Source organism: Cavia porcellus, unplaced genomic scaffold (genome assembly GCF_034190915.1).
Source record: "Cavia porcellus strain 051 isolate PalLab524CR breed Dunkin Hartley unplaced genomic scaffold, mCavPor4.1 scaffold_27, whole genome shotgun sequence".
NCBI classification, from domain to species: domain Eukaryota; kingdom Metazoa; phylum Chordata; class Mammalia; order Rodentia; family Caviidae; genus Cavia; species Cavia porcellus.
Window position 1 is genome coordinate 22,935,913 of NW_026947510.1, and position 14,425 is coordinate 22,950,337.

The following is a 14,425-nucleotide window of genomic DNA, read 5'->3' on the forward strand; positions in this document are numbered from 1 at the left end:
GACATTCAGTATTGTATTAATATTTGTATATGATAAATTTGTTATGCTTTCTTAAGAATACTAAGATGAACTGACAGTGAAAGGATGTATCATGATTTCACTGACCATTCCACTGGAGTGGAAGCTCTGTGAAGGCATCTTTGCTTTGTTCACCACTATATCCCAGATCCAAAATATTTAATCAACAAATTAATCGGTGCTTTCATGTCAGCAGTTGATAATGATTACTACACACTACAGAAGGAAAAGCAACAATCTTAGGAAATATAAAGCAGGTACCTATTTTAATGGCATGGATCCCAGAAGATTTGAAGAGGAGCTAAAATGATATATAATACCTAAGATAAAGAGGACAGAAGAATGGAAAAGAATTTAAGAGGAAATAGCATAAACATAAGTTCAGAGGCAAGAAAATATACAGCACTGAGGACTTAGTTTTGCCTGAACACAAGGTATGTGGGAGATATAGTAGAAATCTAGATTGAGAACTTTTTTTTCCTTTGTTACTGGGAATTGAACTTAGGACATTGTGCTTGTCAGGCAGCCACGGTGCCACTGAGCTATGTCCCCACCCTAGAGCCAGAACTTGATACATGACTACTTTTCTAAGAAAGGTGAACTTTAGCTTGAATGTCACAGCCCAAGGAATGGATGAAAGATAATGATTCCAGTAGGGTTAATCCAATATACTAGGTATTGAAATGAATATCTGATGTATCGCAAAAGCATTGTGGCAGGTGAAAACACTAATTGCATGTTGTATCATTTCATTACTTGAACTTTCCACAAAAGGCAAATCTTTAGAAAGTTGGTTAGTGGTCACCTGAGGCTAAAGTGTTAAAGGTGGAAGCACTGCAAATAAGTGTAAGAGGTCATTTTCTGGAAAATGGAAATATCTAAAATTGGATTGTGGTGAGAGACAACTATTTAATTTACTAAAAGTCACTGAAACGTACACTGGCAAATCATACGGAAAAACAAAGGCCTATACTAAGGGAAGAGTGAAAAGAATGACTCTAAGAGGTAGAATTAGGAATAAAGAGATACAGATGATACATATGAAGCAGAAGAAAGTTAAAATGACTCAGTTTTGTAGCTTTCAGGACCTGGAGAATGTTGATGCTATTGAATGGAGATAAGGAATACAGGAGGTTCAGACTTTGGAAGTTAGGTGTAGAGGACTGTTTGAGGCAAGTATAATTTGGAGGTGTGTGCTAGTCACTTGGCAGTGTCCAATAGGAAGCTGAAACTGCATGGCTTGTTTGCGTCTCCTTTCCTTTATGCCCTCATTTAGTGGTGAAATGTAAAGAATCTGAAAGCTTGAAAGTCAGTGAGAACGAGTGTACAGACAGCTTCAAATACACTGCTGCAAGGATGAAAAGATTAACATATTTTCACCTGCTCTTTAAATAAAAGCACATTCCATATGTCACAATATAAAATATGAAGAGAAAAAAGGAGGTTTGTTTAATGAGATCTTTGGTTGTACAGCAGCTTAAATATTGATCTATTACAAATGGATAGAATTAAATGCAACCAGCAAGTGAGTGTTGCAAACTTAAAGGAAATCCTAAACTTAAGCCTGGTAAAGGTCAAATTCGTAAAAAGCATCTGGAAGATACATGAAATGAATAGATAATACTAATGTTTAAAAATTTTAGGAATCAAATTATCAGAAAATAATGAAGTTCCCGCCTGGTTAGGTCAAACTTGAAATCAGTGCTGACAAACTAATCATTTTGCTGTGATAGAAAAATTTCAGCAATCTGTATTTCGAAGCAAGCGACAACCACCAACTACTTAAAACTTTTTGGATTCAGAAATATCACTCTGCTGTGGGTTAGACATGAATCAGAGCAGCGGCTTCAAAAGTTCCTTTGCACGCAGTTTCCTCCTTCGTTAACACTGGACCGGGCGAATATGGTCAGGTGTTGCTATTTTCCCTGGGCAGTGGATGATTCCTAAGATACGGAGAGAAAGGCAGGGCAGAGGCCAGACACCTCACCGACTGCTGCGGCCAGCCCAAAACAAACAGTCGGCTCTGCAGGCTTCAGCAAGCCCTGCGGCCCCCAAATCAGGGGGCAGAAAAGAAGACGGAAGGACCTAACTCCCTTTCTCGCCTCTTCCCACACTTCCTACCTTGACTGCGTACAACTTGTCGCCTTTCTGCCCCAGATACACTTTCCCGAAGGCACCACGACTAATGGGCTTCACTATGGTGAATTCTTCAATGGAGGGTGGTCTTGGAACCGGGATTGTATTCATCCACTCCCCGGTCGCCGTGCCTTCTGTATACTCCTTGCTCCCGGCGGAGGGCTCCATCGCAGGACAGCGCCCTGGACTCTCCCTCAGCCTCGGCTCCCGCCAACTGCGTTGAAATTTAGGCCACGCCTACTGCGCGCGCAAGAGTGACGTCACCGCGGTGCCGCGCGCGACCCAAGGCAGCCCCGCCCGTGCCGCCCCAGAGCCGCGCCAGCCGATTCCGCGAGCGCCGAGGTGCGGGCTAAGCCGCTGACCTCTCGAGGGCGGTCGCCACGGCCCACTGACATCATTTGTCATGAGGGACGAGGCACAGACAGTTGTTGGAGAAGAGTGGGGCAGCTGGGACCCCGAGACCCGAATCACGGGTTGTATGATGCGATTGCTGCGCGACTGCGGGATCCGTCCGGCCGGAAGTTCCCCCTCCCCGGCGGCTGCCAGCCCCGCCCCGCGAGACGCCCGCGTCAGCTGGGCTGTCCCCCAAAGCTTGGCCGCTGCTGTGCGAGTCTCGGGAGAGGGAGACGCTAGACGTGCAGGACGCGTTGACCCAGTCTAGTGTGATATTCCAGGATAGAATTCGCCTGACGTGAACGGACAAAGGCCTACAGGGAAACCTCCGATTTATCGTGAGGAAAAGAGTACACTACATTGTAGCAACCAAACGCTGTTAGCTCGCGGCTCAGCTGTGACGAGGAAATACGGTGAGAATGTGATAAGGAAGCTGGAGGACGTCTGAGAAAGGAGAAGTAGGGTGAAGCCCTTTCCTTAAAGTGAAAACACACAGCCGAGGGGCTTGGGGATCCCATTGCTTGCCAACACAAAAGCTCCGGGCCGCCTGCAGACGCACGGCTGGCCCGTGCCCCGGAAGTGATGTTGCGTCCGCGCGTTGGCTTCCGGGGCAGCCTGCAGTGGTAGCAGCCGTAGCGGGAGGCGGCCATTTTTGTTGCTGGGTAGGGAGAGGGGCTGGGTAAGAAGAAAAAGGATTTAGGGACGGGCACAGCGCCTCCCTGCCGGGCCGAGGACGGAAGGACAGTTTCGGCTGGCGAGAGGGGTTGCTGAAGCCCGGAGGACATGTTTTCCCTGTCGAGTACGGTGCAGCCTCAGGTGAGCCCGGCCCGTGGCCGGTTTCCAGTTGCTTTCGTAGAATGTGTTTCGGAAGCGAACCGAAGAGGGAAGTGATAATCCCACGCGAGTTCTGCGGGTGAAAGTGGATAGAGCTGAGAGTGGGGCCTGAAAGCTGCCAACGAAGCATTTGGGGGCGGAGGCGTGATATAAGCGTGATGGGGACCGTGGCCTACCGGGTTGATCGCGTGAGATTTCTGCCCGAGAATCCGTCGAGCATTGTCCCAATCACGATTTCCGGAGTGGGGGTTGGGGCTATGGCTGTGCCTTGTTTACAGAGGGAGCAGGTAATGTTCTTTGTTTCCGACTCTTTTCCTTTTCAGTAGAATTTTAAACCGAATATTCTGTAATTTGAATAACTACCAAAAGTTTTTCTCTTTTTGGTTTGAAATAACATGAAGATTAGTAAACTTCCCGCATTTTGAATTTTGATTCAGCTTCATCTCCATTTGTAAAGCAAAAAAAAAAAAAAAAAAGCAGGGAAAAATGATTTTTGGGAGCGCTCTATTACCCTTTTCCAAGAATAATCACTTGTGACAATGCTTTGTTCTTAATTCACTTCAAAAGTCTTTTTGGGTGGTACCATTTTGATAGATTTCATTTTTTCTTGAAAGTGCTCACAATTAGCAGACAGGTATTTTTTGAAACCCTTTAAGTTTTGTTGTTTAAATTGACACCCTTAACTTTAAGAGTATGGTTGTGTTTCTTTGTTTAGAACTCTGTGATGCTAGTAGAGTAATGACTGGATAATAGAAAACGTTGTGTTTGTTGGGTAGTGGGTGAACAAAGCAAATGTAGAATCTTTTATTAGTTAGTTCAATGAAGTAAAGAGGAGTAAGAACTAAGTGACAATGAGCAGTTATCTTAGACTTAGAGCAGGGTGTCAGAAAATCCTCGGGGAGCAAAGAGTTTTATAGATTGGAGGAACAAAAAAGACTAATTTCGCTGGAACATTAGTGATTAAAGGTAGCAGTGTCAGGCATTAGATTTGCAAGAAGCCTTAAGAGAGTTTGCGTTTCTGCTTCATTTTAAGCCCATTAGTTACGGAGAACTGGTCTTGCTGTGCAGTTCATGCTGGCCTTGAGCTTACAGTGTAGCCCAAATAGTCTCAGACTTGAATGATCCTCCTGCCTCAGCTTCCCTAGTAGTTAGGATCACAGGCAAGATTTTCAATTTTTACTAGATCACTCCGACTTCTTCCCATGTGGAATATGAGAGGGCAAGAGTGGAACTGTTAATTAAGGATGGTATTGCAAGAATCCAAGAAAGGAATCTTGCCCTACTCTTCGTGGCAATGATTATGAAAAGAGACAGTTTCATGAGAGACAGATGTTTCTGGTTTGATCATCTGGCATACAGAGGAGAAGGTGCTGTGTACTGAGATGATAGTGTCTTGAGGAGTCTTGGCATTTGTTTGAGAAAAAGTGTGACATGGCCTGTTCACATCAAGAGTGCCCAATTTTCTCTCTCAGCTGCGTGGAGAGTTAGTGCTTTGTGGTATTGATAGCGATGGCAAAGTGAGTTTGTGTCCTCTTGGCAATCTTAACTGGGCTTTCATTACCCAAAGACACATATTTTACCATAAATTTTATACTTTTTCTCTTCTATAGTAACATAGGTATTTATAATTTTAAAAAGATCATCTGATAGTTTGTTTTGTTTATATAGCAGTATATCAGGGGTTGAAGAAGGCCTGTGTGATGAGGTGCCTTTTAACTGGAATTTTCAGTTTTATTCCCTGGGTTAGAATTCTTTCTTATGCCAGCTGTGTGACCCTAGATATGCCACTAATTTTACCTGCATTCCTACAGTCTTCCTCTGTTAAATGAGAAGTATCTTAGTCTGTATCAGCAGCAGAATACCTTAGCCTAAGCAATTTAGGTAATGTGCAGAAATTTATTGCTTCCCAGTTTTGGAAGCTAGGAAGTCTGTTACCAAGGTGCCAACGTCTGACAACATGGTAGAAGAGTACCAGAGCAAGAAGGGAGAATCTTTCGGTGATAACTCTTCTTAAAGATTTTAAAAGCAGGATGTGATGGCACATGCCTGTAATCCTAACACTCAGAGGCTGAGGCAGCAGAATTGCTGGGAGTTTGAGGCCAGCCTGAACTACAGAGTGAGTTCAGGGCCAGCCTGAATTACAGAGTGAGTTCAAGGCCAGCCTGAGCTACAGAGTGAGTTCAAGGCCAGCCTGGACAGCAACACCTTGTCTCAAAAAAACAAAACATCTAAAAAAAGGTCTTAAAGTCTTCTTAATATATTTAAATTTGAGCAAAAGTATAATAGTGATTAATTTTTATGGTTATTATAAGAATTAAATAAGTCAAACATTACAAGACATGGTTTTTAGTAAGAGCCCATTTAGCTTATTCAGTTACTGAGATATTTGTGTAGCATTCAAATATTATTATTAAATATTGGTCTGTTTTCCTGGGATGCAATATTGAGTAAAATTGAAAAAGTGATAAAATACAGAAAAATTCTTTTTTTTTTTTTTTTGTCTTTTTCGTTTTTATCGGTACCAGGGATCGAACTCACTTGCAAGGCAGGCGCTTATGCCGCTGAGCTAAATCCCCAGCCCCACAGAAAAATTTTTATGCTGCCTGGAATTTACTTTCTAGTTGGTGACTGGTAAAATAAATCGTGTTTTAGTCTCTGTGGTCTTCCTGGCACAGAGTTTCTAAAATTGTTATAGGTACTTGAATTACTCCTAATTCATGATCTCTTGTTGATCACATCAGTGTTGAAGCAAATGAGATGACTTAAACTTTAAATAGCCTCAGAATGGGACAAGGGACAAAAAGACCAAGTGATTAGAGGGTGTTTGTCCATTCTCATACCATGAGAGGAGGAAAAGCAAGGCTGGCGTTTCAGCTGTGTTAGAAACTTTTTCCATTTTTGTTTGTTTGCGACAGAGTCTCTGTGTAGTTCAGGCTAACCTTGAACTCACTATGTAGTCCAGGCTGACCTTGAATGTAGCATGATGCTCCTGCCTTAGCCTCCTAGTGATGTGATTACAGATGTGTGCACCATCATGCCCAGCTTCCATTAGAAATTCCTACACAAGGAGATGGAGCTGGGATGGCCAGTGGCTGGAGGCAGGAACCTTGTACCAGAGATCCCTTTATAGTTTGCCTGATGTACCTTTTCATTTGCGTTCATTTCTGTTATGTATTGTAGACTGATAAACATAAGTGTTTTTCTGAGTTCTGTGAGCCATTCTAGCAAGTAATTAAACTGGGAAGAGTTGTGGGAATCCCCAATTTGTAACTAGTTGGTCAGAAACATGGTTGACATGGGACCCGTCATTGACATTTGAACTGAGGTCAGTGTTGTGAACCTAAGCTCTTACCCTGTGGGTGGGTTCAGTGCTAAGTCCAAGTGGTTAATGTCAGATAACTAATGATGTCAGACAGACAGCTAGTACCAGTGTACAGATAATTAAATATGTAAAGTATTACTGAAAAGTGTTAAGATAAATAGAGCTGAGAACCTGGGTAGGAAATACCCAGGAAATACCCTTTTAGGAGATTGTTGAAATACTAGGGTGGGTAGGGGACTTCAGAACCTGAACTGAAGGGAAAATGAGAGCAAGTTGTGTTCTGAATGGCAGTGCAGAGGCCTGGGGGAGCCTGTTGGTGTTGCAGGAAGAGCAAGAAGGCCAGTGAGGCTGGAGCACAGAAAATGAAGGGAACAGAGCAGAAGGAGATAATAAGCAAAGAAAGGAGGGAGGATGTGATGAGTCATATATATTAGAACTGGCTTTTTCCAGAAGTAGAAGAGAATCTGTTGTGGGGTTTTGAGCAGAGGAGTGATATGAACAGATTGGTTTAAATATGGTTTCTTTAATCCTGCACTAGGAATATACACAGCCACATAAGGGCAGAAACAGGGACTTTGGAACTATTGCAGAAATTCACACGTAGATGGTGGGGATTTAGAACAAGATGGTGATAGGGAAGGAAAACCATAGAATTCAGAGAGTGTTTATGGTTAACTTTTTAATGTTGGGGAAGTACTTCACTCTGTGTCGTATTTTGCCATTCTTCTAATGGTATATTTCCCCAGCTATTGAAGAAAAAGTATTGGTTGGGCATGATGGTGCATGTCTGTAATCCCAGCTCTAGGGAGGGTGAGGCAGGAGGATCTCCATGAGTTCGAGGTCTGCTTGGGCTACCTAGTGAACTCCAGGCCATCCTCCACTACACAGTGAGACACTGTCTCTGAAACCACCCCCTCAAAAAAAAGTATTAATAAAAATTGCTTCTAGGAGCCAGATGTGTTACTGCACGCCTGTAATCCCAGCACCTGGGAGGTAGAGGCGAGGAGGATATCGAGTTAGAGGCCAGTTTGGGCTACATAATGAGTTCAGGGTTCAAGGACTACATGTTTATGATAATACTTTTGATTCATAGATGAAGAATAATAAACCTGAAAGTAGTAAATGAGTGCTTGTTGTTTTTAACATGTAATGTGTATGTGTGTGGGGGTGGTACTGGAATCAAACACAGGGCCTGGAACCGGCGAGGCAAGGTTCCGAACAGCCTCTTTAACCTGATGCTTTTAATTCTGAAGTCAGGAGTTCTGGCAAAGGACACTGGAGGAATAGTAGAAAGTGAGTTCTAGGCACTTTTTAAGGCTTGGAAAAAAAATTGTGATTAGATGAAAAGGTTGTCATTTTTACACTGGTTTTTTTTTCCCTATTTGCCTGTTTACCATTGTTTTTCTATAGGAAATCTATTGTCTCTCTGCTGTTCTGACACCCTTCACTCAAATTATAGTCCAAGTGCAGAGTGTGGTGGTGCATGCCTACCATCCTAGCACTCAGGAGGCTGAAGCAGGAAGATTGCCACCAGTGGGACACCAGCCTGGATTACATAGTGAGACCTGGTCTCAAAAAACAAAATCCTCAAAATACAACTACTAATAAAATAGAGTAGTTAAATAACGAAAATTAAATGAATATGCTGTATCTCTCAAGATAACATTGCCTGTTGTGTATTAGGGTGACGGACTGGAAGGAGACTGCAGATCAGGAAGTGTTATATGTCAAAATTGCTGTGTGCAGCCTGGGATTTAGTTTAGTAGCATAAGTGGCCACCTGGCAAGCACAAGGTCATGAGTTCCATCTGTGGTATCAAAAAAAAATTGCTACATTCAACAGAATTATGCTCACTTTAGAAATTTTGGAAAATAATAGTGTAGGTGAAATAAAATTCCTGTGATTGTGCTCTCCAGAGATAATGCTGTTAACACTTTATATTTTTCATCTCTATTGATCTTTTTGTACTTTGTGATAGTTAAATTATACTGTATATGTTAATTCTAAAGTTTTTTGTGTCATGAGGTTTGAACCCAGGATCTGGAGTGTGCTAGGAAAGAGCTTTACCACTATACTACTCCCCTAGCCCTTACAGGTTGAATTCCTGTTTGTTCATTTAGAACTCTATGAAATTTTTTATGCTACGTATTTTCTGTATTTTTATTTATTGACGTCGTCTTTTGTGATGGGGTCTGCCTGTGTTGCCTAGGCTTGCCTCAAACCAGCAATTGTCTCCTGCCTCAGCTTCCTAAGCAGCTGGAGTTACAGGCATGTGCTACTGCACACAGCACATTTTTAGTAGTTTTAATGACTTTGTAGTATAAACTTTGTGTATGTCTTATGTTGGGTATTATTTCTTTTTTGTTGTTATTGCCAGAAACAATACCATTGTTTCCATCCTTCGTTGTTAACTCTTTATCAAGTGAAATTGCTGAGTTGGTGTTAAAGTGCATTTTTGGTGCTTGAAAAGTAACTAGAAGCCTGGGTGCAATATAAGACTAATGGTGTGAAACACAGATTGATGTCCTTTAGGACCTCATTAGTCCTTGTATTTGTCTTTGGAAAGTACCATGTTATGTCAAAACCTTTTCATATTGTTGAACACCCTAGTTGATCTTACTTTCTTTGCTATGTGATGATTTCTTTGCTTTCATCAAGCACTGCTTATCCAAACATCCACTCCAGAATGGTAACAATAAAACATAACAAAGTAAAACTTCGTGGCAGCAGTGGTGCCACACCAGTGATACCGGCACTCCCAGGGATAACTGGGAGGCTGAGGCAGGAGAATCACAAATTGAAGCTTAGCTGGGCAGTTTAGAGATGTAGTGAGACCCTTTCTCCTGTCATTCTTTTTTTTTTTTTTTTTTTTTCTTCCTGGTACCAGGATTGAACTCACAACCTCAGGCTTGAGACTCTCAAAAAATTACAGAAGGGCAGGGAACATAGCCCACTGGGAAGCGCTGGGTTCTCAGTAGTATAGCAATGAAAAACAGTAACTTTTAATTCTTTCTTTTCTTTTTGCGTCCCCTTCACCCCCACCAACCCTCTTGTTTTTTCATCATACCACACTAGGCAAGTGCTCTACCTCTGAGCTGCATCCACAGTCATTTTAAATGTTTGGCTGATTGTTGATGGATTAGCACTGTATGAGAGTACTTTATATGATGAGAAGGGGAAACTATAAAACACAACCTCATTTTGTGAATCATAATGCTTAGTTCAATGATGATACTGATTCGAATAAAAAGGTACATTTTTTCTCATTCATACTGAAATGTCATTTTCTTATTTAAGAATACCATTAAGGATAGAATTTTTCAGCATTTTTTAAACTTCACATGACTAACCTCAGTGAAACTAGAATTTAAGAATATATGTAATTTTTATTTTATAGGAAAAAAAGTTACACAATTTTGTAGCAAAATAATGGAATAAGAATAGTTAATATATTACATGTTGTTGTCTTTAAAGTAGTTACTCAGAGTATAAGATATGGGTGGGCATAAAATTTCTCCAGTCAGTATTAGCACATACATTCCTTTTTTTTTTTTTTTTTTTTTTTGGTACTGGGATTGAACTCATGACCTTGCACTTAACTAGGCAAGCGCTTGAGCCACTCAGCTAAATCCCCAGCCCTACATTCCTTTTTTAATAAACTAAGAGAATCTTAATGGTACAACTGACTTGCATTTCCCCCCCATCCTTTCTTCCCCATCCTTTTTCCTTTTTCCATTTGAACAGTTTCTTCCCACTTCACAGTATCTATTGTATATTTTAGACCTTATTTACTCTTTTGACTTCTCATGCAAGGGATCCAATATGATGTTTACAAATGTGAGTCTGATTTATTTCACTTATGAATGTGGTCTCAGATTGTATCCATTTACCTATAAAAAGTCTCCTGTGTCCTTCTTTATGACTGAGTAATACTCCACTGTATAAAAAGACTGCATCTTTTTTATCGATTCTTCAGTTGATTGGGAGCTTAATATTTTTATCAATTATATTTTAAGTATTAAAAAATCAGTCTTAAGATTTGAAAATTTGATAATGGTCATAAACACTCTTCAAGTGTCTCAATAATGTTACTTTTTGGTACTGTTTGGTTAACTTAATCTTTTACAGCCTGCACTTAATTTAAGGGACCTTGCATTATCTGAATTAAAAATTGGACAAATTGACCAACTGGTAGAAAATCTACTTCCTGGATTTTACAGGGGCAAAAGTGTTTCTTCCCACTTGCACATATCTCATGTCTCTGCACAGTCCTTCTTTAAAAATAAATATGATATGTTTATATATTTTTGGTTTTAATAAATATGCCATTTAAGTATTATAAAAAACAGAAATTATTTATTAGCATTTACTATAGGCCAGGTTCTTAAAGTTTTCTCTTTTTTTCTGGTATTTTTCATGTTCAAACAATGTTAGATTTACAGAAAAATTTCAAAGATAGTGTCAAGAATTTTTGTATATTCTGCCCCTTCCCTTAATTTTGACATCTTCCATAATCATGGTACATTTATTTATTAAAAAATTCGCATTGATATATATGTAGTATGTATGTGTATATATTATATATATAGTGTATGTATGTATATGTATGTGTATATATATATATATATATATATATATATATATTTATTTGTGAAACTGGGGATTGAATCCAGGACCTTTGCACTGAGTTATGTCCCTAACTGGTTTCTATTTTTTGAGACCAGAATCTTACTAAATTGCTGAGTGGTCCAAACTGGCCTCTAACTTTGGATCCTCCTGCCTCAGTCTTCCAGCAGAGCTGGGATTACAAGGTGTGCACCACCATTACTGGTTTGGAACAGTGTTTTTAATTAAGTGTGAACTGTTTGGATTTCAGCAAAATTGTCTTCAAATCACTTTTTTGAATTACTGTTGATACTCTGTTCTGGCATCTAAAGCACTATACCATATCGTATTTAGAGAAAGGTGTTTCATTTATTTGTTTGTTTTATTAGACTGGGTCTCATTGTGTAGTTCGGGCTGGCCTTGAACTCACTTTGTAGCTCAGGCTGGCTTCAAACTTGAAGTGATCTTGCCTCAGCCTCCTGAGTGCTGGGATTTCAGGAGTATGCCACCACAACTGGGGAAGAATGTGTTTTTGTTGTCCTTATTTTAACTACAGTGATAATACATTGATAAAGAAATGTTCCTTGTACAAGATGTCTACATTTTTTTTGAAGCTTTTCACAACCTGACATAATAAGTAGGTTACACTGTAGTCTTGTCAGTGTAGCTTTCAGAATATCTTTTTGGATAATATGTAAGGAATATTGGTGCTTCATCAAAGTATCTATGTCATATTAATAGAAAAGCAGATTTTAAAATTAGTACATTTTATAAAAGTCCAGTAATAAAAGAATAGGTTTGAATAGTTGATGATTTGAAGTTATACCTTGCATAAACAATTCATTTGCGAATTCTTTTCTTTGGTCTTTTATGCAATATGAAGAATCAAAGAATACAAGAGTGAAGGGAAAAATGGTTTTGTGACTGGGGACTCAGATTGACAGTCCTTTTTTATTGTCTATATAAAACTTGAAGCGCTTGCTGTGTGTTGTGTTCAATAGGATAAACTTTTTAGTATTATTTTTAATATTGCCCTTCTAATCTGCGGTATGTAATTTTAACTTAATACATATCAACAATAGCTACTATTTATTGGCTGCATAGCAAGTCCCTAACATCTAAGAAGTAGGAAAGGGTTGACGAATTACTTAAGAGGAGGAATTGGAAAGGATCACTGTACTCATGCTCACAGCTTTGGAGGGAACTATTTTTGTACTCACTGGTTATGAAAACTTGAAAGATAGCAATAGCTATAGTTTGCTTTTTTTTTTTTTTAATCACTGAGGCTTTTGAAATTGTCTCTAAGGAAGAGCAATTTCTTTATGTTCTAAAGGTAATTTTAACTTAAACATATATACTTTATACCTGTATTGATTGGAATTTAGTTTTGGCAGCTATATATCAGATGTACAAGTAATGTGTTAAGTGACAGTAACATGAAGAGCTCTTTTATTTATATTTAAAGTTTTTATTATTTTGAAGGTGGTAAAATATGTCAGAACAAAGCCTATTGAGACAGTGCAGTGAAATTGGTACAGAACTTCACCGCAGGTTACCGGGATAACAGTAATAAGTAAAGTAGTATATCTCGTTATCTTCACAATAGTTGTTTTTTCAATCAGGTATAACAAAATCAAACGAAATACAGAACATTGTAAAACTTATGAAAACAGAATATTGAATACAGCTAATCAGAACAAAGCAAAACAGTGATAACAATATTTGCCTTCAAAGAGATTATAGAAGGAAATTCCCTTTATTTGCTATATTGCATATGGTCAACCTCCCAAGAGATGCTCACACCTCTGGCTCCCATTTGCTAATGAAGGTGGTGGAATAGGATGTTTAATTCTCAGCCCGCACACCTGTGTGGCTCATAACTGCTTAGCCAGGGAGGTGAGCTGGTTGCTTGGTTTCCTAGCACCCTAAGTTCCAACATAGTGCGAATATCAAGAGATGCTGGGTGGTTCTATCTCCGGGGCAGCCACAGCTTGCCTGAGCCGGTTGGTTGGTATCCTAGCACCCAAGTTCCAACATGGTCCACACCATGGTCCTGGGAGGTGCTGGTGGTTGTCTCCCTGGGGTGGCTGCAGTTTGCCTGAGCCACAGCTGCTTACCAGGGAGGCGAGCTGGGTCAGCCCTTTAAAGTAATTAAATTAATGATACTTCAGATATTTTTATGAGAGTAAGGTCATATCACAGACCAAAAGTTATGAAACTCATATTGTGACTTTTCTAATAGTTGATAAGAATTCTTAATACTTCATGTGATTTTTATGTTTTTGGTATGGAAAAGCTAGAAATTTACTTTTAGCAATTTCCCTCCAGGTCTTTACGTTCCACTTGCTTGTTTTGACAACATCCAAGAACCCTTCAGCGAATTTGTTTAGAACTTTGGTACTGGCCAGGTATGAAGCAACACTTGTAATTGTTTTGAGAAATATAATAGGTTACTTAACATTTTAAGATTTGTTTTAATGATGCTAATGATTATGACCACCCGTTTGCAATAGACAGTAGGACTTAAGAGTGTTTGAAATTTATCAGTTTAGATAGTTCTATGTTATTTTAAATCAGGAAAATGTACAATAAGAGCTATAGATTTTTTTTTTGTACTGGGGATTGAATTTACAACCTGGAATGTGACAGGCAAGTGCTTGAGCCACTGAGCTAAATTCCCCAGTCCCAGATTGCCAAAAATAGGAACATGAAGAATCTCCATTTCTGTCTTTAAACAAGTTAGCAGTGAGCAGCACTCACAGCAGATAGGTTTCTTCAACAGTACTGTGTAGTAAATGTATGTGAGCTGCAAATCACAGACTACCGTGAATAAGCATGACACTACAGGTGTGTGTGTGATTCATGACTGAAGCAACTTGTTTGTGTCTGACATCAGTGCTCAATCCAGGAATTTCCAGACAGGTTCCCGTAGACACATGCACATTCACATTTACTCCTCACTGCAATGTACTTTTTTTGCCAATTGTAGCCTAAAGTTAAGCCACATCTGCTGTAGGATTGACCCAGTTTTGAGATGGAATTTTGTTAAGTGGCTCATGCTGGCTTCACACTTTGTCTTTTTGCTCCAGTCTGTTGAGTAAATGGGATTCTGGGCAT

General features: G+C 39.8%; 2 protein-coding genes across 3 annotated transcripts in view; one reads left to right on the top strand and one right to left on the bottom strand.

Moving 5' to 3' along the window:
* Positions 1-3,072, bottom strand: part of Mastl (microtubule associated serine/threonine kinase like) — a 28,504-nt gene extending 25,432 nt beyond the window's left edge. For both annotated transcript variants that reach the window (XM_063238569.1, XM_013145010.3), the window contains exon 1: positions 2,140-3,072. In XM_063238569.1, coding sequence (XP_063094639.1) covers positions 2,140-2,322 — 183 coding nt within the window. In that variant the 5' untranslated portion in view covers positions 2,323-3,072. The remainder of the gene's footprint in view (positions 1-2,139) is intronic.
* Positions 3,073-3,369: 297 nt separating this feature from the next.
* Yme1l1 (YME1 like 1 ATPase) overlaps positions 3,370-14,425 on the top strand; it is a 128,700-nt gene continuing 117,644 nt past the window's right edge. The window contains exon 1 of the mRNA XM_063238271.1: positions 3,370-3,668. Within this exon, the coding sequence (XP_063094341.1) occupies positions 3,540-3,668 (129 nt within the window). The 5' untranslated portion in view covers positions 3,370-3,539. The remainder of the gene's footprint in view (positions 3,669-14,425) is intronic.